Here is a 27,518-nt window from a genome sequence, read left to right as displayed (position 1 = left end):
GCAGGACAGGCTTTGTGGGGGTGAGGGAGAGCAGGGGAAAAAGAAGTGTGCTAACGATACAACCTGAGCTAAATCCACACGCCTAATATGCAACAAGAAAAGCAGAATATAATGCCAGCTGTGGATCCAAGGACAGATCAGAAGCAAAGCCATCTCCAGCACCCTTAGCCTAACACACAAATGGATTTCAGTGTATTTGTGGACATGCCACCCACCCTCAAATGCAGGTTAAAGCTACAGAGACAGAGTAACATTTTCAAGTGAATAAATGACGGATACCAGACAGCCGTGAAAATGCATTTGAGGCAGGTGCCATCTGCCATTATAGGGGGAATCTGGCAGATTCTAGAAAAAAGAATTCCAGACTCCACAATTAGGCACATTCTAGCAAAAGGAAAGAAATTAGTTTTGATGGTTGGACACACATTTTCTCTCATAAATTGCAACACAGTCCCTGTACCACAGGCTTCAATAAATACTCCAAGACTACGGGTCACAAGAGAAGTTCCATTCTCAGGATAAGCACATGCTCCTTCTTTATTTAATTGGGAAGCCACACAGAGTTGTGGCTTGTTACTGCAAATGTTTTCAGGACAGAAAGTCCTAAGCTTTTCCTGCTTGTCACAGCATCTTGTGGATTTTAACACCAACAGCTACAGTGAAAAGCCTGTGAAATCTGATCTGCACCAGAAGCTCTGTTCACACAGAATCCAGAAAAGCCCCGCAGTGAATGGATACAGGGGAATAGGCTCGGAGCTGGAGAAACACACAGGTGATGATTTCACGGGAGTGGGACATGCTCAAGTGAGCACCTATAAAATCCAGTGAGAATGCCTCTTACCCTCTCCAGTAAAAAACAAGCAGGGAGTGGAGACACTGGTGTGCTCAGCAAGCTGAGCCAAGACAGCACTGCAGGGAAACTGCTCTGACAAGTGCCGGCCTCAGTGCAGGAAGGCACAAGAGCAAGTCTTGAACAACCACTCCAGCACATGCCTGGAAACCTGCACAGTAATGTACAGTATATGCATTTTTTAAAGTTCATGCTATAGCTCTCGTCTTGCCCTCTTGCTTAAGAAACAGGAGGAAAGAATTACAAAGCTGTTAGTTACTAGCAACAAAAGCTAGGAAATATTCATGCAGCCAGTGTTGCTAAGTTTGAGGCCTTGAGCGGATTTGGAGACAATACCACAGAGTCAGTTGAGACAAACCATTTGCTCTCGAGCTAAAAAAACCCCTCTTGCTTCCATACATGTAAGAACCAGCTCCATCTCAGTGAAAACAGTAAAATATGCAAGCAGCAGAGACAGGCTCCTTCCATTTCTCCTCCTCTTGCTATTATGACACACAACAGTACACAAAGGGTACTTCATTTCCCGTCTGGTTTTATCAAACCAAGTAACATGCTCATTATGTCTGTTCTTTTCTACACATGAAGGAGGAATGCAAAAAGATCCCTTGCCTATGGACAAGAGCAGCCATGAGATGTATTCCCAAAGTTGCTTCCAAGAAGCCAACCTGGAGTCCTCAGACACGAACACTACTACACCAGGGGCAACGCCAAAGAAACGCCAAATGCCACAACACACTCTTTCAAAAACTAGAATAAGGGAAGGAAAATTATCTGTCTGTGACTTAGCAGACAGAAACTCCATTTTCCATTCAAAATAACTTCCTCCCCAACAGAAAAGCCACTCATGGCCAACAGAAAAGAGGTCTCACACAACTCAAGTGACAGCCACTGTGAAACCAAAGGCCACCAGGAGAATCACCAACCACAAGGCTGCTACAAGGGCTGGATCCAGCTCTGCACAACAAATCAAGGGCTCATCTGCCCTGCTGGGGCAGAGCCCCTGCAAAGCCAGTGGGAGAGCCAGCACCCAGCACCTCACCCACCCAGCCCTGTGCTCAGCACCTCCACACTGGGAATAACTGTGACCCAGCACCTTTCACTCATGTTAGGTGGCACTGGACTAAGTTGCCAATGCAACAATTAACAAGTCAAAGCAATTAATAAGGTGCCTGTTGTCATTACTTTAGCTGTGGCAGTTAATACACATGGAATGAAACTCGCCTGCAAAATTAGGGCAACACAGAATATGGGTGTTTCCTTTTCACAATATATGTAACAGAAAAGCCCCCTCAAATCTCAGCAGTCACATATATATGCTAAGATTTACTGAATGGAGGGAGTTGAACCTGGTAAATCTGTAGTTTGCAAGTCTGGCAATGATTTTAAGTGGGTGCTGGTGTGTGTTGAGTAAAACAAAAGGATTTCACAATACCAGAATGATACAATATAGGGATGTAGCAAATTGTTCTTCAGGCAGGGGCAGTACAACAGGCATTAAAAAGCATCAAAAATGCTGGTTTTGCACAAGCTATTTATTCCCAGCCTGCAGATGCCTAGAGAAAGAGGCAGGTTGACTAGCGAGGGACCAGCATGTCACTTGCTATTTATGCTCTCACAAGTGACTGAATTTGACAGGGACAGTTGATAACCTTCTGAAAATAACTGAACTATCAAAGGATCTGTGTCTTAGCTAGCACAGGTTTTTGGTTTTGCAGCTTGCAAAAATGCACACTCTCGGTCTAAGGAGATGATCTTGCAACTCTGCCCCAGCGGTCACTGAAGTGGAATATCTCGTCTCTAGGGACAATTCATAACTCCCTTTCTGAAGGTCTCTATTTGTCTCTTACTGAGAATTTTAAAGTCACCTATTTCCTTTGCAGTGTGTCAGGTGCAAATAGTGCTACGTTTTTTTTTGTTTAGGTAATTAGAAGGGCTCTTTTTCATGTTCAGTCAAAAGCAGATCAGACAAGTTAACCTATGTGAGGCAAGCCAGAAGCTACAGCTCTCCTGACCAAATGCATGTAGCTTGGGTCATCCCAAACCCTACATCTCTAACTTCTCTAATTACTAACTACAGTAAGTCTACTAAAACATGATGAAGATTGGCATATGGAGGCCTGGGAGACAATCCCTTCCAAGCACTCCATCTTCCAGCTTTCCTCTGCACACTCACAGAGCCAGGTACAGCAGGAAGAAAACTGGAAATCTTTCATCCCCTATCTGTTTTTAGCACATCCCAATGTGTATGGCTGGGACCTCAACTCTGTCACCAGCAGGGAAGCACAGGAAAGCATTCCCCAGCCTGAGTGGCTGCTGTAACTGATGATGGGAGGTCAGTGTAAGCAGCACTGGAACACCAGCCAGAGCTTCTTCCCATGCCTGTGTGTGCAGTGATTTACCTGCAGGTACTCAATTCACTTTAAGGATTGGTGCCTACAGGCTCTCTCCTGCAGCAATGGACCAAACCCAATCAATTAAAACACCTGCCCAATTCTATATGCTCCAAATGGGAGAAAGGGCAGAGCAGGCATCAACATCCAGAAAAAGAGGGACTCCCCAAATCCACAGATACTTGGGAATTGCTCTTGCATATGAAGATGTTACTTAATGTGAGCAGAATGGTGGAGAGAATATGGAGAGGCATTTGGTTAAAAGCAGTGTCATCTATAATTACAGATTTCTCAGTGACAACAAAATAAATTTGGAATTGTAGAAACACTGAAGGGGAAATATAAGTTGTCACTGATGGTAAAAGTAATAATTAAATCTGGAGCCTTCTCTCTTCTCTGCTCCTCACCACCACCTCGGTGGGAATGCGCCAGGCTCTTTCCCAGCAACAGAATTATTTCTGTAAAACATTTCTGTAAGTTGCAATACCTCTGCAACTGAAAATAGAGGCAAATGTGAGCGCTTAGTGGGACCTTTGAAACCCCAGCTGTGAATACTCATTAACTGTAAGCACATTTTTGCAGATGCACAGCTCTGATTCTGACTCATAACTCTCCTCCCGTGACAGCAAGACCCGGGATTCAGGTAAAAAGCTTAAGATAATTGATATGGATTCTTACTCAGGCAAATTAGGAGGAAGAAGGCAGCATAGAGGAGACTTAAGGGATATGGTGAAGGACAGGGGATCAGAAGTTGGCTGTGTTGAGGGATCTATCATTTGCAGTTCCAAGGCACAAGGAGGGCACAAGGGAGATGGGAATTCATGTTTTTTCTAACAAATTTTATGCATCTTGCTCTTATATGGGGGACAACAGCTCTAGCTTCAAATACCAGGTCAGAGTAAAAGCCCCTCTTGAATAGTTGCTGAGGACTTCAGTCATTTTGTCCCTTTAAGGGCTGGAAGTGTTCAGGTTTACCAGGCTCAACTGCATGTAAGGGTAGTCCTTGTGTCTGCAGCTCCAGGTTGCCAAAGGACAGGATAGATATGAGGGAGATGCACAATTAAACATCTCTCCCACACATAAGGCACATGGCAAAGTGGAACACTCAAGCCACAGCTGACTCAGAGCTACACACGAGGGTATGCACCTACAGTCACATGTGCATGTGTGTGTGCACCAACATGAGCAGGGGAAGAATTTACTGCCAGCACAGCTCTTCCCGACTGCATTTCAGCGAGTACAAAAACAGCAGGGTCAAAACCTGCAGTAGGAGTCTGTCAGCACCAGCCTCTGACTGCAGCCAGTGTGCTGACACACACCAGGGAGGAGGGCAGACCGCCTGGTGTCCAGCAGCTCCTTCCCGCTGGCATTTCTAAGCCTGATACAAGATTCTGGTAACAACAACATTTAAACCGCGGTGTTGTGTATTATACAAGAATAGATCTTCCTTCACAAAAACCTCATTGGCTTTCCACCACCCCACCAAAAAAAAAAAATTAAAAATCTTCTAGCAGCATTGACCGAATTGTAAAGCAACCTGGTTGGCTTCCATGCATCCGATGGCCTCTTCCAAGAGTGAAAACTCCACGCAGACATAGCCATAGTCGTAACCTGGGGACAGCATTTAAATACAGACGGGAGTCATGTTAGTGCCTTGTCATAAAGAAAGCCACATTAAATAATCAATTTCACTTTCCCTCCAATGACAAGCCCTCTAACCACCACCCCTCTACCTCAGAATGAAAAAGAAGGAAACCAGAGACTAACTGGATGATGATTAACTGTGCAGTTTACCACGAACGTTAATAGTAGTGTTCTCACTTTCCCTTACATAACCCAGTGACAGACACACCTTTTCTTAGGGCAAGAAAAGATTGCTTTGCTGTTTGTTTTTTCCAAGTCATAGTGACTTTTCATTGCCAGTTTCACATTTTGTGCTACCTTGGAGGCAGCAGTCTCCAAAGTAAGTGTTGATAAATCATTTCCAAGTACCTTGCTGCAGATGTATTTTACACAAATAGCCAGCATTTTAATTGGGCAATATTTCAGAAAGAACTAACACAATTCCTTTGCCTTTGCTATTTTTCTTTCAACACCTGCTTACTTTTTGAAGTCCTGTCCCTTGCATTATGAAAAAGTGTAGCCTGAGAAGGAATGAGAACTCCAACTTTCTCATTTTGGTATAGATGTCACTGCACACATAACAAGAGGGTGTAGGAGCTTAAAGTTTAGATTCAAGAAACTCTAAAGCCTTTACTCTTCTCACTCCCTGGAAAGCTGTCATCTCAGTCACTGCAGAAAAGACCCACTGATTTAACTGTGTACTCCAGTCACCTGCACTGAAATATTATGTCCCAAAGTGAAGTGCAGGGTTGAACCCTACAGAATCTAAAATCAACTCAAGATCCATCCCTGATATTGAAACTGTCTCCAAGAACTGGAGCGCTGAGAACAACCTTAAGTCACAGCCTCACCCTTCACATGCCAAGGCCACCACACTCCAAAGCAATACTTTCCAGATTATCATGGGCAGAGATGATCCTGTGTAGGCATAAGCAGTAAGAGGGCTTGGTTCCCTCCTCCTGCTGCTCTTTTGGCTGGTTTGGAGCGAGAGGAAGGCTGATCTGCATGTGATTTGTGCCATTTCAGGCACCCAGCTGTGCTGGTGAAGAGTTCATCTTCCCTCCTACTAAAGATGCACATCTCAACTCCAGTATGTTCAACCCAGGTACGTATCTGGTTCCTAATGCTTCAGCCCCTCACTTTCCATGAAAAGGCAACTCCATGCATGCTTCTCTTAGGCAAGGCATTCCAGCCTTCTGGAAAAGAGCCTGTATCTCCCTCAAGCTTATGCCTAAGAACATCAGCTGCACTCTCGAGTTTTTCCTTCAATCTCACTTTACCATCTTTGTATTTTACCACATCAAAGACAGGACCACACAAAACTATTTCATCATCAAATGCTACTGATTTTTTAATCTTCTTTTTTTTTTTTTTTTTTTTTGATTCTGGAAGCTCTTTGCATGCTGTTCAAACAACACAATCCTGACTTTGCATCTTTGCCTTTAATAATAAGACTCCAGTTTGAATCTAGCACCTCTTCCACCTCACAGAGGAATTTCATCCCCCTTTCCCATATTATTTCAGTCAATATAATTATGCTAAACAGAAATTTATCAATCTGTGTGCTGTTCAGCTCAGTGGAAGATGCAGTCCAGCAGCACAACATCTGTGGTGGAAGGCAGCTAAAGCCACTTGACACTCTGCCATCAAGTGGGCACCTGCAACTAGAGGTTGCAGAACTAGAGGTTCAGCTGGCAGGACTGACAGAACCAAATTGACCCAGCTGTTCCCACAGCATCCATTCTGCTATGCAGTACAGCCACGGCGGATCACATTTTGAAAATGAAGGAGTTCTTGTCTCTGCAGAAAGCAGCTGCTCTCCAGAAGCAGTGCTGCCCCTTGCTGGGAGACTGCTCTGCATTCCGGGCAGACACCTCTGCTACTCCATGCACAGTGTGCAGCCTCACGTGGTACTTTTAAAACGTTACGCAAATCCAGAACTCTCAAGTCACTTCTTTCCCTTCTGTTTAGAAAAGGGCTGTATGAATGACATTTGTCAGCCCATAAGGCTCCTGATTCCCCTTCAGAGAGGATTTTTGAAAGCTGTTGTAATCAGCAAGGCCAGATCAGAGCACTATCTTACTCCCATGTGTAGGAGACCTCATGAGAGACAAAGCATGATTGCAGAAGTTTTCATTCTGTTTGCTCTGCAGTAAGAGGACACTTACATCCCAGTCCTCATGAAGGGAATGAGCAGTTTAGACATGGATTTAATCCAGCATGACACAACTGAGAGTGTAAGGCTGAATGTTATACAGAGATACAAAAGCTCAGACGCTCGGAGGAATGTACGCCACAGGATCATTCCAAGCATTACATGGAAACAGTCCAGAGGAAGCCCAGCACATTTCTCCTTCTGTACTTTCCCCACCTCTGCTCTCCCCCACCGAACTCATAAGCATAGCACCAATAACATGCACAGAAACAATAACCATGGGCCCCATATCCTGCCAAAATGCAGCTCCAGGCCAGACATTCAGCTCTCGTGGTCGACTCGCAGAGGGACACGGCGTTCTGGAATTCACTACAAGCTGTCCTTGCACAGACAGCACCGAAGTAGTGATGCAAGAAGAGAGCAGCCTGGAGCCACTTGCTGAAAACCACTGCTGAAGATGTGTGGGGGCTTGACACTTTTCCCCTCCCCCAGATCCAGAGCTTTGCATGGATCTGACAAGCACACTCAGGATGTGAGAACTACGGAGTAACATCAGCCTTGGGCGGCATGCCACCCCTGCTCTGCCCCCCTGCCCCCAGCTCCTCCAGAGCATCCTTCCATTTTAGACCACGGCAGGGAGGAGACTGAAATGGAAGCCTGTGGAACAGTGGCACCACACCTTCAAAATGCAATGGCTGCTGGTTTTTCTACCATCTGCAACAATCACATTATCCAGAGAACAACACTTGAAACAAAACCAAGTGGCTCAAGGCTAGTTCTTAAGGGGGAGCAACTACAGAGGCTCCTGCCACCAAACGTTGTGCCTCTTCCCTGCCTCCTCCACAGGGCTGGTCCAGCTCTGTGTAGCAGCTCCTGAGCTCAGATATTTTTGTTTCTGAAGCCTTCACACAGATTGCCTGTCAGAATGCCAACAATTAGGTGCTCTTACCAGAAGCAGGGCATGGGAATTTGACAGAGGAATAGGGCCAGGCACCTAATGTCAGGAACGGGTTCCACAGGCATCCCAGGGTAAGCAGTGCTCCCCTGTGAGTGAGATGTCTTGGACACCCTCTGGTATTCTTCAGGTCATAGCAGTAAACCAAAGCAATCAAACCAGCAAAGCAAAACCACTGCTGAAGAACACTGTGGGGTTTTTGACTAAGAGGCCTAACTTCACATGCAAGGTTTCACATGAAGATATAAATCCTGATTTCTTCACGTATTGATTAGTACCATACTACAGTTTCAGGATCCACAAGAAATTAGAATGGAGTAATGATTTGCAGAAATATATATGATCAACACTGTCAAAAAGGAAAGAAATCCTCGTGTGGTATTTCCCCCACACAACCTCCGAGCATGCCGCAGCACAGCTACAATATCCAAATGATCTTTCCAACAGGAACACTTGAACTTGCCCAGATTTTGGCCCTAGCACAGCCATAAAACATGCATGTCCTCATCTCCCCCCAGGTTTTAGGTCAACTGTGTTAAGGACTCTTGTACCTTATTTAGCTACTTCCTCTCAGCTGTGCAAGTCTACAGTACCACAGGCTGTGTGTGATGGATGAAATCAGAATGCAAGGAGAGCGTGCACATAGATTGCAGAGGACTTCTGCTTTCCCTTAAGTGCTTCTATGTATACACAATCCTTTATGGATGCTCCCAAAGCATGCTCGGTTGTCTTCTGCACTGAAAATGGCACAAACGCTTAATACTTGGAAGTAAGGACACATTTAGAGCTCCGGGAAGCTGCTCTGCGAGCACTGGAATAAGGAACATTCTGCCTCTGAAACAGACGTGTTTCAGTAAAGTGAATTTTGACAGCAAATGGAGCATCCCTGCTAGCATGCAATAGTTTGGCTAAAAATCCTGAAAGCCTGCCCTAAAATTACTGTTCTTTGGCTTCAGATATAGAGATCAAAGACTTGAGATTTAAAATAAGTCTTGTCTCTATACAGACACAGTTTCTACTGAACAACTGACACATAGTAATGTGTTACTTCACCATAGTTTGTTATATCAAAGATCTAAATAAAGGAAAACCATAATGTTGTTCTCATAGGGGCTGCAAGCAGTGTGAAGACATAAAAAAAAGAAATCTCTGGAGTTTTAGAAGACCAGACGAAAAGATCCTGTAGTGACAGCAGCCCTGTCTGTGCCAAAGCAAAATTAGTTTTGGAAAGAAGGCAGGATGGCAACATGACAAAGACATCCAATCCGAGAGGCAATCCAGCTTCTCGATTCTAGGTATGAGTGTGCAGTCAGTCGTGCTCCTGCACAACCCCAGCAAGCTTAAGGCATGAGGTCACCTCACACTGATGGGCAGTCATCACCTGCCTCTGCAAAAACAACTGTGACAAACCCCTGGCTGCTCTGGTGCACCACAGAGATGCTCCTTCTCCTCTGGGACAGGAAAAGGATGGTCTCCCATTAGAGTAACTCCATGTAACAGCTCACCTAAGGACACTACACTAACCTGGGCAGCTGGGCCACCTGCTAGCATGGTGAAGGTCCCTGCATCTGCCAGCTGGGGCCAAGCAGCCTCAGGGCAGGTGGATGCAATGCAGTGTCCATAGGCAGAGAGCTTCCCCACCATCCCAACAAAACTTCACCTGTTTTTTGCCCTAGGATAAGACAGAACTACCACAGAAGAAAAGCATTTGCAGTTCTGGGGACTTCTAGGACTCAGAGACGGCACATTAAAGCAGAGCCATGACCAGCAGCTGAAGCAGGAGATTCTTGCTGCTTGCTACCTCCAGAGACAGCTTGGCAGAGCTGAATGCAGCTGAGGAAATGCTTCAGAGTGTTTCACCCATGCCAGAGAAGAAAGTTCTACTGCTCCAAACGCAGCTACAGCATAAAGTATAGAGTGACTATGAAGGAATTCTACATCCTGAAGGAATCTGCAGTCTCACACACGGACCTTTGGGGAGCTCAGGTAATGCAGACAGGGCCTCTGCACCCTGTTCTCAGAGAATTTGCCATTCTGTGGTTGAAAGGAAGATCTACCTCATGATAGGAGATTTTGGCAATGTGCCCATGACCCCATGCACAAGATTCACCTGTTTCCTCCAAGGAAAGGTGCTAATGTAGGTCATCCATACCAGAGTGAACAATACTGGAGAACACAGGGCTTTCTCTGGATCCCTGTGCTATTACACTGGTCTACTATTAGGAGGCATCATACACTCAATGCTTCCAAGAAAACAGGAGCTCCTGGACATGCAGGAATGGCTGTACTTGTGCAGCAGGGCACTGCCTTTGCAGCAAGGATGGACACCAGAGTAGTGGCAGGCAGAGGAAATAAATCTGTCCAACCAGTCTGAAAAGCTGGAGGGCACCCCCACAGCACGGCAGGGACGGCAGCAATCTATCTAGGCTACCACAGAAGCCAAAATCATGAGCTCTCTCAATACCAGCTGGTGGATTCTGAGCATCCATAAATTTGTCATATCTCTTCACTGCACAGATAAATTGGTCTTCAGAGCCACTAAAGCTGAAGAGCTGTACTAGAATAAACAGGACAATCTGCAACAAGTCATATCCCCAATCTCTTTCAAAGGCTGAGCATTTACGAGCCACACCTGCTGCTGGGAAAAGGCCTGTCACTTCCTGCTGTCCCTCTGTGTAAAGAAGTACACTCTTACACTCATTCATGACAAAAAACAACAATGAAACCACAGGAAATGAAACAGAGCTGTATTCTGAAAGACAGAGCACCACAGTCCATCCTCCTCCCTCCATCCTGGAGAACAAGACACACAAAGGAGAGATCCCCTCTGTGCAGACACCAGCAGCTCCATAAACTACAGGAACTACTACAGTCAGAGAGTCCCAAATGCCTCTCAGCCCTTCTTGGCCCAAGGAGGATCGTTTATACACCAGCACAAAGGAGAGGAGAGAAAAACCCCCAGTGCTAATATTGTACACACTGTAGTTTTATTAAAGACAAAGTATTGCATTATATTTGTACAGAAATCTGGAATCTGAGGAAGGTTGGGGCTCTCAAACTCCATCAGAGAGGACTGTGAGCTGCATACCTGAGAAGGTGTTCCACCCAGGAACTTTAAGTGCTGCTAATGTGAGCTCTCCAGGATATATGACTTGTCATATATCAGCACAAGGTAATCAAGGTAATGTCAGTACACTGTGCAAAGCCTTGAAGTTTTGCTCCAGAGATGCAAAAGGAATAAGCACCTTTGTAAAAATGGATTCTGCGTGTCAAAAAAGCTGTGAGCATGTTTTATGAATGGGTATGTTTGTTGCCTTTTCAGAATAGGCCTTATAACCCTGAACCAAAGTTGATCACTATCATAAATACTGACTTAGACCAGATTTGTACTTCCTATTTCCCAAGCCACCACAACACAGATGAGGAAAGAGGAGCAAGAACACCTGTTGTGTCCAAGAGACAATGCACTAGTGCCCTGAAACCAAGCAAGACAAGTCAAAAGCCTACTGCCCACACAGCTGGGAAAACTGGCAAGGACTGCTATTGATGACCATGGACTAATTCCAGCTAAGTGTATTTTTTGGTTCTTGGCAGGCTATTCTGGCTACAAGCTAGAATCAAATGGTTCAGACAGATCAGTGCTGAAGATATTTCCACAAGTCCTGGCAGGTGAGTCCTGCAGTCTGCAGAACTCTGCTGATGACTGAGGGATCTGACCACGCCTCAAGGGGAAAGTCCTCATGTGCTACAGCATCTCCTGAGCTCAGGGATGGTCACCTCAGCTCTCAGCAAGTGCCTGAGGTCTGCTTGCCTGAGTCATGGCTGATGCAGCAGAGTGGGCCACACAAGCTTCACTGTGCAAAGCACTAAGTACAGCAACAGGAGATTATTCATCCTCTGGTGCATCAGCCTCGATGGTGAGCCAAGCTGTCCTCTGTATAATTAGCACAACAGGCCAGATGTCCCTCTGCACCACAGCACGTGCTAGAGACATCCCACAGCGTGTGCTTTGTACCAAACCCAAGAATCTAAGTCCTTGTGGGACCTAGTTCTCATCTAGCTCCAGAGGGTTGGTGTCAAGCCCTCTATATGGGGAAGCCACCAGCTCACCACAAATCCACCCTTCCCAGGGGTTTCCCCAAGGGCAGGGCATCACTCCAGGAAGGAAACAAAAAGGTTTCTGTTTGGCACAGTTCCAGAAACACTCCCTCCAGAGGGAGCAGCAGTCCTACCTAAGGCTGGGGACTGCAGCATGATGGCACCTGTGGCAGGAGCAGCACCCTGCTTGCATTTCTGGCCTCCAAGGGCAGCAGTACCCAAACACCACCCAGAGCAAGGGAGCTATATATATGTTCCCTTATATGTTATATATGGGCCTGACAAATGCACAGCCACATCTGCTCTAGGGAAAGGTGATCTCACTGCCTTGGAATGCACTCCAGCCATGGAAAATGGAGAACTTATCCCTACTGAGGAGAGGTGCACCAATCTAAAAAAAAAAAAAATCAGTACCAATTTTTCCATCATGAGCTAGAAACTTCTGGACTGTTAGATTATGAGTTTTAACAAAATATAACACTGAAAAATACAATTCTGAATTCCAGAGGCTTCCTGATATATTCCTGAAACCAATGATTCACTGTTGTGATATACAAGATAGACTGCACTTGGAGGGGGGAAAAAAAAGCAGCACCTTTTAAAGATTTATCTAAGGGACTTATTAATATTTAACAGGGCACCAATGCGGCAAAGCTTAGAGAGAACAAGCAAGATAATCCAGTTTCTTGTAGGACTTGGCCGAGGCAATTTCAAGTTTAACACAGGGAAGGATAATAGAAGCACCACATAAGGGGCTGGTCTAGAAAAATGAAACAGAACATGAACGCTAGGACAAGAAGCTGGCTGAGCAAGCAATAAAGTACATTTAGTGGCAATAATACTTGCTAAAACAAAAGCTTTTCAAAATGGAGCAGGCAGCTGCCATAAAGCAGCTCATGTTTTCAGGTAACACTACATTTCTTGGGTGTTCCTCCACCAGAGGAAGAAGTCTGTCCTTTAGCACCAGTCACCTGTATCTGTATGGACATTGCTCTGGCCCTAAGCATTATTACTGTTCAGGGAGCTTCTACCTGCTCCAGGCATTCCTGTTACATGGGTGCTTTGCTTCTCAGGGGTGCTGCATCCCCACATACCCACCCAGGGTTCAAAAGCAAGTATTTGGAAGGGTCAGAGTAGGGTTAAAACCCCCAAATTCCCCAATTCCTGAAGTGCTGCACTAATTTAGAGTATGTAAAGGGGCTGGGGTAGGTCTCACTGCTCCTCCTGACTAGAATCCAGCTCACCTGGTCCCTCCCAGGTCCACTTCAGAGCTCCTCTCTGCCATGCTGCTCTCCACACTAGGGAGAGTGTCCATTCTCCACCAGGCTCTCCCAGCCCAGTAAAAATTCCTCTCAGTTCCCCAGATGGGCTTACAGAGTGAACTAGAAAAGCATCGTGGGCTGCCAGCCATTTCTCAGGCTTACTTTCCCTGAGCAGCTTTCACAGCTGCTGGTACCAACACTAACATGAATCCTGGTTGGGAAACACATGTTCCAAGCTTGTCCCACTGCATGCTGCATCCAGGAGAACAATTTGAACAGAAGGCTCAGAGTGTGCCTTGTGCTTTCACTTATTACTTTGGACACCACTGCCGTGTCTTTTAAGATAAGCAGCTCTTTAAGATAAAGCTGGCTCCATGTGCTTCCTTCTCCAGGGCACACGTGTGACTCAGCCGGAGTTCTGTGCTTATTAGACCCTCAAGATGAGATCTCAGGCTTATGTCTGACATTAGCCAGGGAAGCAGAAATAAAGCCTGATGAAAATCAGGCAGGAGGTAAGTTTAAAATATGATCAAAATCAAAACCAGGGCAACGTGTGTTCATGTTAGACTCCTCAAAGGTCAAAAGGTATCAGCTTCAAGTTCCTGGCAGTCAGCACCAAGGTGGGAGCAGGGACAGTACCAGGAGGAGGAGAGATCCCATACCACGGGCAGCCAGTGTTGTCACACCCTGCACTAACACCTCCACAGAGGGGACAGCACAGTGTAAAGCCACACGAAAGCCCTGAGCCCAGCAAGCAGAGACAAGCACCTTCAGATGGCATAAGGGAGCTCACAACCCCTTCCCAGAGAGCTGCTGACAATCATCACCACAAGCATCTGCAGAGCAGTGGGACATCCATGCTCTGCCTCCACACAAGGCTCCAGGACACACTGCACACCAAAGCAGCTGACAGTCTTTGAGAAGGCTCCACGGGCACCTCAAGGTTTGTTCTTTGCGAAGATTAATTGGACAGACATGATCAAACACACTTCAGAAGGCAAGCTGAAAGATATAATATAGTTATTTCTGCCAAGGCTGACACATCACACTGGAAGAAGACCTCTTCCCCCAAAATATGGATTTGGCACTTACAATGTGAATGTACAGGCATCAACTCAAAAATCTAACTGACGGAAATTACAAGTTAATGTCTTTTAGGGTAATACTATAAAGTCTGACTTTGACATTTTATCATTGTAAATATCTGCCTCTTTGATTTAAATAGAATTACTATGCCACTTCTTAAGGTCTCTCCTTTCACTGCCTTAAAATCTAGCCATCATTTCAGTTTGTGGGCTACAGAGACAAAATAATCTAAAGAATCAACAGCTTGAACGCATACCAAAATCATATCAGGTATATTAAGAACAGAGTTCCATTCTCAGCACAGCCTTCAGTGAAAATAGACTTTCCTTCGCACATACAGAGTATGTAAAAAAAAGGGGGCTTTATAAAGAAATTGAGCTGCTTTTTCCAAGAAAAATCAACCATATCTTTTTCCCCAAACCAGAAAGAGCCTTGAAAAAGATCATACAGTGGAATCATTACACTGAAGCTGCTGAGATAAGCTTTATGATAAGCGTTATCTTTTTGAGAAACTGATCTGAACCTTGCTTATTTCGAGTTAATTGCGTGTTATTTGTTACGGCTGTTATTGTTCCCCCCACAGCTGCAGGCATTCTTCTCTCAAACACACTCAACATGCACACTCATGATAAATGTTATTTTTAACATTTCTGGACAGCACTCAAAAATATAAACCCCACTCAGACTGGCTTAGCACGTGCTCCTCTGAGCCAGGCTGTCATTGTCCCACCGAGCCGATACAGCAGGTGTATCCCAAGACATCAGTAATCCAAAAAGGTCCGCTTTTAATTCTTATGGATATTTACATACACACCCCATCACAAAAGCACTGTTTAGTCCATGACTGGCCTCTAGTTTCAAAGCTTTTCAGAAGTTAATATTAATTCAATTCTGTACGCCTCTCTAGGAGGAGCTAATGTGAAAAGCTGGATTAATTTTACTACAGCTTCTAGTTACCCCATTTTTAAAAGAAGTATTTGCAATGCAGGAAGCTTTTATTGCCCTAGACATATCCATCTTGTGCAAGAAGGATCAGAGAGCTGTTTAAATGCAGCCTCAGGACACAATGCAAAACAAAGATGTTGGAGCCTCCACGTAACCTTGAACAAAGCTACTCCACTTACATGACAGATGTTGACTGGAGAGGGTTAAACAACAGCTTTACACAGCTCATAAACCATGAGCCAATTTTAACTTCATTCTTTGCCTCCCCACAATTGCCAGAAAAACTTTTTAGAAAGCCAACTTTGCAGCTGAAGAGACAGCCTGAAACAGAATGCAGCTTTTGGAGAGACAGCAGAAAACTGCAACCCTCGCATCACGTGTGACCACCCGCAGACACCGGAGCTTCTGCACAGAACTTCAGACACTGTGTCTCATCCTGAGCAGCCTTTGAAACTGGGGAGGGGAAGGAAGACACAGCAGCTCTCTAATGAGGGCAGTAAGCCCTAATAACGTACATAGGAAGAGACTTAGGAAGAAATTTCCAGTTCAAGTTGATTTCTTACTGAAGTGACACGTTTCAGAAGGAAAAAAAAAACCCACAACTGACAAATCTCACCAGCACAGGCAAAAAAGGAGTGTGTTGCAATTACTGTGTTGCAGTCAGGGCTGTGGGGGTGACGACAGCCATGCTGAACTATTTCCCTTAGAAAAGAGGGAAAGGAAGCAAGAAGGACTAACTGTGCCCCTTAAGCCCTGCTTGTTGGGCCAGATTACGTGACACAGGGATGTTCTTTAGTTCAAAGGTTCCTGAGAAGGTTGTGAAATCTCCTTTGACAGCTTCCAGAAACAAAAATACACTTGAGAAATACCCCACTGCCCCAGTTTCTCTCCCCAGTTACTAAACACATTGGAAGCCTTTATATAATGTATTGACACCAAGAACTCCAGCTGCTTCACATACAACCAATACTGAAAGTAAGAAAAAGCACTGATGAATGTAGAAGCCTCTACTCTCCTAGGTTTAAAAAAATAAAATAAAATAAAATACCAGTTTCCAGGTATTTCCTACTAGTATTACCCACACCAATCCCCAGGACTCACCCTTCCTACCATCGCACATCATTGTTCCAGTACAACTTTTTCACAAAGCAGCCTTGTAAAATATTTCTTTCTTCAGAATCCTATACACACTGATCAGAAGTACAGCAGAACTTTATTCTTTGAATGAGGAAGAACATCCAGACCCAGTATTTGGATATCTGCTTATAAAACTTACTTTGTCTTTTTTTTAACCTGTCGTCATATCTAAGCAGGGTACCAGTTTCAGGTTACTGAAGGAGAAATGTTAGGATGGAACAGGTTTTCTGAGGACACTGTTTGTGCAGGATGTGTTTCACAGTAAGACCACTTCAGAAACAGGACTTAGAACAATCCAAAATTATTTAGTTATAGTTAAAAAAAACCTATGGTGGAATTAACCTGCTGTCCCATAAAAAAAAAAAAAACAAACTATGGAGGATTTAACCTGCTGTCCCATGGCTTTACTCTTGAGTGCTATTAGAACAGTCTTAGTGCTCTTCCTGCTGCTCCTACACCTTTCCACAGGCAGTTGGACACATGCTTTACCTCTGAGGCAGCAGTGAGCAAAGCCATCAATTTTGAGGACAACAGGACAAACTACAAAACTCAGAGGACATTTTCATTAAAAAATACCTGCAATTAGGGCATGTAAGACTTTAACCAAAGTGCCTAAGAGGATATTGGTGTAAAAACTACCCTGTGGTCACCTTGAAGCTAGAAGCACTGGAAAAGCATTCTCACCTGAGCTGTAATCTTTCAGTCGCAGGTCCTTCACAGGTGTCCCATCAGGCCCTCGGAAAGCATTGAGGATCTACAGGAAACATGAGATCCACTTCACCTCCAGAATCAAACCTCCAAACCCAAGGCATTTCCCAGTGCTCACTTCTGTCTCTCCAAGGATTCTATTCTTTCTAGTTTAAGTCCATTACAACCTATCACACTTTCCAGCAGTACCTGGGAATTGTTACCGAGTTTTCAAAGTATTTTTGGGTTTTGTTAGAGGAAATGAGCACATTTACACCACAGTTCAACTCTCCAAAGGTTTATTACACTGGTTAGTGCTGGTTTTGCAGGGAAATGTTTTTTTCAAGAAAGTTATAGCAAAACCAATCAGTGACTAAGTTTGAATAGTGCCAGCCCGATGCAGCCGGGACTGCTGCAGCACCAGGCTGGGGGGCCACCCCTGTTACCTGTTCCCAGGCCAGAAGGAAAAGAGGTCTTTTCCAGGGATTTCTTTGATTTTAACCCTGTGTGGTCACAGAGGCGTGTGATCTTCCTAGTGGCTTTACCAGACGTCAATATTCAAACCCAGTCACTGATTGGTTTTGCTGTAATGTAACTTTCTTGAAAAAACCACTTCCCTGCAAAACGAGGGCATGGTTTCAGGCAGACAGTTCAACTCACATCCTTATTTAAGGTCAAAGATGTCCTGCCTTTAAGAAAATCAAAGTACAAGGGCAACTATTTTGAGTCTTATCACCCTCTGAAGGACAAAGTTCCTGCCGTGAGTTCTCCTTTATCAAGCCTCAGAGGATGATCACTACAGCTAACCCTAGCAAAACCTGCTATATGTAGGGGTTCTCATGCCTGGAATTTTCACCAAATAAACAAAAAAATCTCAAAACTGAAGTCCTAATTCATAGCAGAAGCTTTAGGAAATGGAGCTACTTTCACTTTGTAGCCTAGATCATTTTATGGTTTTTTACTAAAAGCAGCAGGAACAGCCACCATCTTTTCAAGATCTCATTTAAGCAATTTCAAGTAACTAAGAACAAACAAGTTCACTTAGACACTACGTGACTTCTGAGCCCAAAATAGCAGTAACAATATTTGGTATATATAAAGCAGTGATGAAGTAAGGCATGTTACAGAGCCTGGAGTCAAGGCTTCTAGCTATCAACACCCCACATGCAACCAAAGGAAAACTCATCACTTCTAGAACCCAAAAACCCAGAATAATCGGATAGCAGGTAACATTGCAGTGACTTCTAAATTTGGATTTTCCCCTGGGGAAATGACAGACCATCTGATATGCACTAACCAGACTTAAAAGTGGTACTTTAGAAACCCTCAATAGAAGTTTCTGGATGAGAAACATCCCACTTACATCATCCTTTGTGGCAGTTTCAGGCACTCCTCCTAGTCGAATGAGCTTGCTTGGCTTCTCATACTTGGGGCAGGTCCGGTAATCTTGGTCCTTGAGTTCATACAATCAAGATGGTTTTAGAAATGAGAGATGCTGCCTCACAAGATACACAAGCAGTAGCCAAACAAAGCAGGGGAAAATTCAAAGGCAAAGGCCCAGAAAAGCAGCCTGACTCAAAGCTTTAACCCCTGTTGGAGATTCAGGGAGCTCTGGAGGAACTCTTCACATGCTCACTGAGCTGTATAGTAAGATCTAGCTCCAGGAAAATAAAATGGGCAGATCGTATCTCTGCTTTCCAGCAGTGGGAGATTCAAATTCAATAGTAATTATTCAAATTCAATAGCAGTTATTAACTCAGTAGTTCCACTACCTTCAGGTTTCCAAGATAACTCTGAAGGAAAATAAAGTATGTACGAGAACAGCTGTACACAGGCCCACACAAGACAGTAGCTTCTCTCTGATGTTGCTCATAAGCAACATCCAGGGGAAAATAACAAAATAAGTTTATCTGTAACTACTTCCCCCAACACCCTCTGTCTGGCCATTTTCAAATTGGGTTCTTTCTGAATGAAATCTGTTTCCACATATTTAGCAACTCTCACTTGCTAAAGTGCACTTCTCTTGGGAAGTGTTTCTGAGACAGAAAGGGTACCCATTAAATAACCTAGAGCAGAGAATGATCTCAGAGAAGGATGGTGAATTAGAGTAGAACTGAAGTGATGGGATATGGATGAAGACTCCTTCCCAACTCCTTCCGTTCTTTGGCCAACACACATTTAAGAGAGACATCAATTAACAAAACCACCTACCTGAAGGTTCTTATAGGGCCTAGAATCTTTGCTGGGTTTTCCTTCTGCAAAGGACTTGCCATGCTCATAATCAAACATGTGATGCCCCGGCAGCCGGTGATCCACATCACGATATTCCATGTTCCGGTAGTCTGCATCTTGCCTCCCAAGGAAATCCAGGTCACCTTCACCCTTTAACCCAAGATCAGAATCGGATCTTTGCTGCTCCCCCCCAGAAAGCTGCTGCTGTTGCTGCTTGTTAGCAAAGGTCTGAGGTTGCTCCTCTTGGTCCTGAAGAGTAGGAAGAGGTCCGCGGCTATTTTGGAAATTGTGCGAAGTGTCATCTTCAAGACCCAGTCCCAGGGATTCCTCTTCTCTGGCTGGTGCTTCTGAGTGTTGAAATTCTCCTTTTTGGCTACCAAAGGGACTTCTATCTAGACTAAGTGCAGATTCATCTCTTTTGCTGGTGCTTAAACCAGAGCCCTCTCTTTCTGCTAAAGGTCCGGTAGATTGGTTGTGCCTAAAATCTACAAGGCTTTGATCCACAGGAGGCATTTCCCTATCTGAAAAGTCCATGGGAGGAGCCACGTCTCTGCTCCTAAAATCCTGATCAGATCGGGATCTGTGCCTGTTTCTGAAGTCTGAAGATGGTGCGTTCCTGTTTCTCAAGTCCAGGTCAGAGGTGCCCACACCCCTGAAGTCCAAATCAGGTGCATCCCTATTTCTGAAGTCTGAATAAGGATGTTCTCTGCCCCTGTAGTCTAACTCAGACATGTCTCTTGCCCTAAAGTCCGAATGAGGCCCATCTCGACCTCTGAAGTCAAAATCATAAGACCCCCTTCCCCTGAAGTCTGATGGAGGTTCCTCCCTGCCCCTGTAATCCATATTATGTGCTTCCCTATCCCTGTAGTTCATTCGGAACGTGTCCCTGTTCCTGTAGTCCCCTGAGGGAACATCCCCACCCCTGAAGTCCATAGGGGGCCCTTCTCTCTCCCGGAAGTCTCCAGAGTACATATCCCTGCCCCTGTACTCAGAAGGGGGTGGCTCCCTGCCTCTGAAATCCATCTGAGACTCGTCTCTGCCCTGGAAGTCAGATGGTGGGAAATCCCTGCCCCTGAAATCATGGTGCCCGTCCCCACCTCTGAAGTCACTACGTGGTCCATCTCTAGCTCCATAGCTGAAAGAAGGTTCCTCTCTGTTGGCAAACTGAGGATTGAGGAGGCCTGAGAGTGCCTGGATATCAAAAGGAAGTGATTTTCTGCCAGAGAAGTTGCCAGAGTGTCTTTCTTGACCAAGACTATCAAGGGAAGGAGGATATTCCCTGTTCCACCCGGGAGCAAACCTTTCTTCTTGGCTCCCACTGTAGAAATAAAGACAGTATTATTCATAACGTGCTTAAGAGTCTGAAATCTACACAGCAGCACACTCTTCTCTAAACTTTTATAGAGCTGTGTAACAGTCTAAGATCCGCAGAAGATATTGATGTTTGGCAGTTTAAGATGAGGCAGCATACGACAGATGTGAGAAAGTAAACTTGGGTGCTCCCATTTCAGCACAATTTCCAGAAGCACTCAACAGGGAATACCTGCAATATTAATGGGTTAATGATGGTAGCAATCCACATAGTCCTGCACTGCACACAGCTCTGCAGCTGTCTGAGGTGCCAGCAGCTGGTGTGTTGGTTCTTTAGCATCACCAGCACACGCCTGTGAGGAACCCAGGAGCTTAAGCTCTCTGGGCAGTTTGGAAACAGCTAAAGTAACACATCCTCCTGAGGCACGTGAAAGCAGAGGTTACCAAACAGGCTTTACTGACATGCTACAAAAACTCATTTATGCCTCCTTGTGCTGGAGTCCAAACCAGCAAATTCTGAAAGCCATCAATTCAGACACTTAGGGTGCCTCACAGGACTATGCCAACAATCAACATCCAAGATACTCCTGTGCTCGTGCCTCCAGACTGTCTTACACCGAATTCACAAGACTACGGCTATGAGCTCTCCCAACATCACCATAAAAATGCTCAGGAAGAAGTTCCCTCCTAAGGCAGTTTTTCAAAATCCAATGGGGCTTTTTTTTTTCTTTTTTTTTTTTTTTTGGAACTATCTGATTATTCATCTAAGCAAGGCTCCAATACATTTTTTAAAAAACAGAGTAATACAGTATCAGCACATTTTAAAATAACACCAAATGCTACCCAAAGCAGTGGACATTTCCTTAGCAACTAGAGCAAGTCATGTTGTACTCTGAGTTTCACTACAGAATCATTCACCAAGACTAATCAAAGCATACACAGATTTCCTAAGGTACACGGTCCATTTCATCACCATGTAGAATATCAATTAAAACTTGGATCAAGGTCAGCATTCCCCACCCAACACATTAAAGAACGATGCCAACAGAGTCCACAAAAAAATCATTAGAACAGCACTATTGATATCATCACAAGACACAATCACTCCATCATCAACACTGTTACTACATATTCTGGAGGATACTGATTTTCATCAGCTTTCTCAACATATTACAGCAGACAATTATTTGAAGCATTCTTATTGCAGAAACCTAAGGCATGCCATGAGCAGTACCTCTATCACACTGATTTTCAAGGGACTGAGGTGCACACAGGAGCTAAGGACGAAAGAATTATGCACAACAGTGGAAAATTCTAGATTTTGGTGGCTTCATTTTTATACCCAGCACTCTCTTGCAAACACAGGTCTCAGTAACAACCAGAGGAACACAAACTAATAAAAATATTGTGCTGTACAGATCAGCTGCACACCAATCTTTAGAGCAGTTGCAGTGATATTCAAAAATGTCTTATAAAGGAGTATATGGGGATACAGGCTTTTTGCAAGTGCATGTAGTGGTAGAACAATGGGGAATTGGTTTAAACTGAAAGAGAGTGGGTTTAGATTAGGTACCAGTAAATTCTTTCCTGTCAGGATGGTGAGGCCCTGGCACAGGTTGCCCAGAGAGGTTGTGGATACCCCAACTCTGGAAGGGCTCAAAGCCAGGTTGGATGGGGCTTGGAGCAGCCTGGGATAGTGGAAGGTGTCCCTGCCCATAGCAGGGGTTTGGAACAAGATGAGTCTTTAAGGTCCCTTCCAATCCAACCATTCTGTGATTCTATGATACGTGAACTTATTAACCTCATGTAAAGAATTAAACTCTCAAAGTTTTCATAAAATTGTGTGTGCAATGAATGTGCCAGTATTTCTGAACTCATTTTCTTCTCTTACAGGTGTTAACAGCACATAATAGCAAAAGCCATGTAGCACATCACCTTAGCTCACAACAGCTTAACTAAGTATCACTAGAAAAGGTGGTGTGAAGAAGGACTAGGAATATTAAAAGCAGCTGTTGCTTAAAAACTAAATTAAAAACTTCACAGAAATGCAAAAACCATCAATTAACTCGTCTGTTCTTTGGCAATCACAACTAGCTCCACAGAGACCTCACAACTTCTACCAAAATAGTAAACAGAGAGCTCCCAAGGCTTATTGTATTTAAGAATGTTCCTGAAATAAACTTTACATCCAAGTGCTTACCGAAAAGACCCCATTCTGTTGCCTTGTCGATGGTCTCCCCACATTTTGATCTTGTCTGGTAGGCTTCCAGAAATGGTTAATTCACTCTAACAACACCCAGACACCACAACCTGTTGAATAAACAACATGATGATAAGCCACAAGGCAAAGAACACACTTGACATGAGAAAAACACTGCTGGTTGGAAGGGGAATGCGTAACATCTGATCAGGATCCACAGACATACAAGACCACACTCAGGCATGAATGAATTCAAGCGTTGCACTTCTCCACGTCCAAATTTGTAAGTGTCAAACAACTCCTGAAATCAAACTGTCAATATGGTGGGCAAACAATTTGATATCTGCTTTGATTAACATAGAGCTTTCCAACATACTGTGCTGTCTGACACTATTCAGGGTGCAGCTAGAAATGTGAGAACGCCGCCATCCATAAACAACACGGACCTCTGCCGAACAACAGTTTTCCATTAATGTTTAATCCAAACTATTTTTGCCAAAAGCCCTTTGCTGCTCAAGGAAATGACCCCCAGTCTTGGTCTACCACAGACACTCTGCCCTCAGAAGTATGTAGATAACAGAGGAGGTTTTGCCAATAAATCATGACAGGCACTGTTCTCCAACGCTGCCCTCATCAAGCGGAATGACGCAAGTAACACTTGCCTCAACAGAAATCTAAAATTTCATCCACTTCCTCCCACCAGCGGAGAAGGTGAGGATTTCCTGGCGATAACCAAAACCAGGACTTGAAATAGGAAGTACTTCCGTCTTTCCAGAAGGAAAAAAAAGGCTGCAGCAAAGCATGGAGAAAACTGAGGGAGATGGCAACCTGAGGGCCTCATACCTGCTCTGGCCAATCCACTGCAGGAGGGCTGCCATGTCACCAGTCCAAGGCTGGGAGACCTGGTGCTTACATGCTGTTACAAAGCAGGATTATTTAACTCCAGTGGTTGAGGGGACAGAGGACAGTACAGACAGTCACTGCCAGGCCTGCCTAGAGCAGCTCTTGTCAAAGAAAGGCACACAGAGTCCTGTTTGTTCTCCCTTCCAAAGGTCAGTGCTGCCATAGCAGAGGCAGGTCAGCAGAGCAGGTTATGACAGAGCTTCCACCAGGGAGCAACTCCAGATGCTGCTGCTGGCAGCTGTCTGTGCCAAGGAGCTCATACAGAGTCCATGCTCTTGCCAGGGTCCACCACCCACCGGGGAAGGCTCAGGTGGGAGCCAGGGACAGCAGGTTCTGGCAGAAACCAAGCATGCAGAGGCTGAGGAAGGCAGATCCATCCACCCCAATGTCACTTCCAAAGAAACAGGTTCATTCCATTGGCCATTCAAGCCTGAGAGTACCAGTCTGCTCACATTTTACATGGCTCTTGATAAATAACCGCCCTCATCCCAAGAATTTCCTCCATCTTTCTAGGAGGAAAAGTTCTCTTTCTAAGAGAACCAAGACTGCGCCCCTTTCATGGTGAGGGCAGGCAAAGGGAGATGGTTCCTGTCCTCAGCCAGCCCTTTCATCCAAGATCTTCTGCAGCCTGCAGACTTCACATTTCTTGCTCTTCCTTTCTGGGCTCTCCTCCCCCACTTCAGTTCTCCTTAAGTCAACAACCTTACCGATACTTAAAAAAAAATAAAATCCCTTGCCAGCTGGGAACTGTTTAGACATAATATTCAAACTATCAGAAAAGGAAAAAAATACCACTGGCCAGCTATCAGGCCTGGCACAGACCTGCTGAGCCATGCAGCAACCTCCGGGACTGTGAGGTCATGGTTCAATAACACAGGGAGCAACACTGGCTCCAGGAGCCCCCAGTCAGCCTGATCTGCTCCCTGCCTCCGCCTTTGGCACAGCACCGGGTGTAAGTTGTGCCAGCTTGTGCTTTTCTGGGTCTGCACCACGCATGACCCTCAGAAGAGAGTTATATTTAACCCAGGTCACTTCAGTGATACACTTCACCACACAACCCCCCAAACCAAGGTGACAGCAAGCTGCAGGACAGGGACAGAAGGGTCTCAGCCTGGCTTCCACTGATGCCAGGATCTCCTGAAGGTACACCCTGCTACAACTGCTCCAAAAAAAGCACATCATGATGCGACATCGTGAGGATTCACCCTTCTGCCACGGGCAGTTATCTGCCAGCTCAGCTCCCACCTCCCAGCTCACAGGTAAATGCTGGGAGACAGGTCAGTGTGAGTGAGGCTGTTTGCCAAAGACAACCCCAGGCCAACAGCAAATCATGGCAAAAAGCCACCTGCGAGCTTGGAACTTGCATCCATTAGTTTTCTCATACTCTGGTCACAACCAAGTGTTTGAGGAGATGGAAACAGTCCAGTCACTCGCAGAGCCCAGACCAACAGCTCTCTAGGACAATAATGAGCTGTTACAATTACCCTGAACATTTGGGAGGCAGGTATGCATCATCATCTTTCCCTATTCCTGCCCCAGCTGGCTCTACTTCCTGCTGGCAAAGCCTCAGCTCCACTGAAGATACAGAAGGCACAACTAAACAAGGAGAAGTTCTTTTGTGGTTTTAGTTCCTCCAGTGACTGGTGGTCACACAGCCCTCCCAGGAGAGGCTGGTGGAGCTGCAGATGCTCCCTGGAAATCACACCCAGTGACTTCCTCAGGACCGTGCCCCTGCCCTCCCCAGTACTTCCCCGGACAACTCTGGGGAAGTTCCTGACTCTGCTTCCCAAACTGCACGTGCCAAGCCTGACAGCAAACTCTTGGATCTCTTATTCCAATTTATATCCTGCTGTGGTAAAATAGTGGCTTTGATCATGGGAATTGTGCAGCTGAACTGGTCTTCCTGAGGACTAAATAAAGACATCTGTCAAGGGGCTGAGTGGGAAAGGCCAGCACAGCCCTCAAGTGTCTCCTCACCAATTTACACCCAACTTTGCACTTTTCTTCCAAATATGGGGGAGAGAAGGGTAATTGGTGACAGACTGGGTGCTATTTTCAGAAAAATACTCTGATATTCAGAGCTTCTCTACAAACAGATTTTGCCAAGACTTGGTATTTATAGAGCACGAGGAAATCGAATACAGAACTACACACAGGCACAGAGGAAGCAGTTTGCTGTGGAACAACTTTCTGTACCCAGTAAAGTTTTTGTAAGGCTGAAGAAAGGAAAAAGCCTCTGTGAAATCCAAGTACTGCAGGAGGTACAAGAGAAAACTATTCCCCAAAGCTACAGAAACTGCAAGTAGCCAAGAAAGCCAGTTATATCCAGTGTTAAAGTTGAAGATCCCCAATTCAGAAGAAATATCAAAAGCATGTCACTGACATATGAAAGTGAAGGGAGAGGGAACCATTTTGGCTCTCATAGGTGTCAGGCTGGAGGATTTTAATTTTTAAAACAAGAGGATGTGCATACTTTTCATCTGTATGACGTTTCTAAAAACATGTATTAGAGACAATTGGGTGCTTTTATAACACACACCTCACCCCATTACTACCCTGACTTTGCTTGTCTCAAAGGTCTTCACAAGTGCGTTCCCAGCCAGTGAATGCTGGGAAAGACTTTCACATCACCAACACCCTGCCGGGATAGCAAAGTGGATTCCTTCACCTTCAGCAGCATTGCTAAAAGTAACACCACACAGCAGCAGCAACACCAGCCTCTTGAGTGCCAATTGTTTTTAAAAACAGAGCATGGGAGGTCACTGTCGTCACTCCCAGTCGTTCCTTACCCGGCCTCCACCAGAGCCAGACCACATCCTGCCTCCACCGAGGCCTTTACTTACAGCCCAAAACCCCATTTAGCCCATCACTGGGATTACATCTGCTAACACACAGCTCCCATCAGATTCCTCTGCACCCCGGCATGACTCCAGCCCACTTCGGTCCATCCCTTTTATAACCACAAGCATTCAGAGACGGACACACATATGACCTGGTGCAAAAAAGGCCCTAGTGTTGATCAGGGCCTCAGAACAACAGTGAGATACCCAGAAACACCACAACTGCTGACAACGATACACACATGGCAGGCCCCAGCGCTATCATGTGGGATAGCGCAGCCTGATCCAGGGGCCGAGCACCCCAACCCCACAACCCACATCCCACGGGGGTCCTGATGGAGACACCGAGCCCACGGCATGCGGGCCCACAGCGCCAGGACCTGCTGCCTCGCACCCGCAGCGGGCCGCTGCCCGCCTCACTCTATTCCTGCACCACGGGTGACCCCAAAACAGACACCGCCCCCTCCCCCATCCTCATGGACTCCGCAGCCTCTCCTCCTCTACCCCGGGCAAGCCCACCCCGGGAGCCCCTCGGGACACTCCTCGCCCCTCTCACCCCGCTGAGCGAGATCCCCTTTATCCCAGGCGATCCCTTTTATCTCCCGGGATACTCTCATCACCTCCTTCTCCTCTTCCTCCTCTTCCTTCTCCTGCTCCGCCGCTCCCGCCTCGCACAGGCCCCACAGCCGCCACAGCGAGAATCCGGAACTTCCGGCTCCTTCCTCCCCGCGGGCTCCCGGGGGCTGCTGGGAATTGTAGTCTCTGTCCCTTAGTCCCTGCCGCCCCTTCTCTGGCGTGTCCCTGCTGCTCACGGACTACAACTCCTATGATCCCCCTTGGCGCG

General features: G+C 45.6%; 1 protein-coding gene across 4 annotated transcripts in view; it reads right to left on the bottom strand.

Moving 5' to 3' along the window:
• RBM6 (RNA binding motif protein 6) overlaps positions 1 to 27,417 on the bottom strand; it is a 58,253-nt gene extending 30,836 nt beyond the window's left edge. For 3 of the 4 annotated variants that reach the window (XR_010082321.1, XM_063411875.1, XM_063411877.1), the window contains exons 1-6: positions 27,295 to 27,417; positions 22,932 to 23,041; positions 19,400 to 20,738; positions 18,552 to 18,641; positions 17,186 to 17,255; positions 4,778 to 4,851 (exon numbers count right to left, since the gene is read on the bottom strand). Coding sequence is in view for 3 of the 4 variants with exons in the window: in XM_063411875.1 (XP_063267945.1) it covers positions 4,778 to 4,851; positions 17,186 to 17,255; positions 18,552 to 18,641; positions 19,400 to 20,738; positions 22,932 to 22,975 (1,617 nt within the window). In the remaining variant the exon portion in view is untranslated. Of the gene's footprint in view, positions 1 to 4,777; positions 4,852 to 17,185; positions 17,256 to 18,551; positions 18,642 to 19,399; positions 20,739 to 22,931; positions 23,042 to 27,230 lie in introns of all 4 variants that reach the window. The other variant, XM_063411876.1, reaches the window with a different exon arrangement.
• Between the last annotated feature and the right edge of the window lie 101 nt (positions 27,418 to 27,518).

The sequence above is a fragment of the Prinia subflava genome, chromosome 14 (genome assembly GCF_021018805.1).
Source record: "Prinia subflava isolate CZ2003 ecotype Zambia chromosome 14, Cam_Psub_1.2, whole genome shotgun sequence".
NCBI classification, from domain to species: Eukaryota; Metazoa; Chordata; class Aves; order Passeriformes; family Cisticolidae; genus Prinia; species Prinia subflava.
This window is presented reverse-complemented; position numbering and strand designations above follow the sequence as displayed.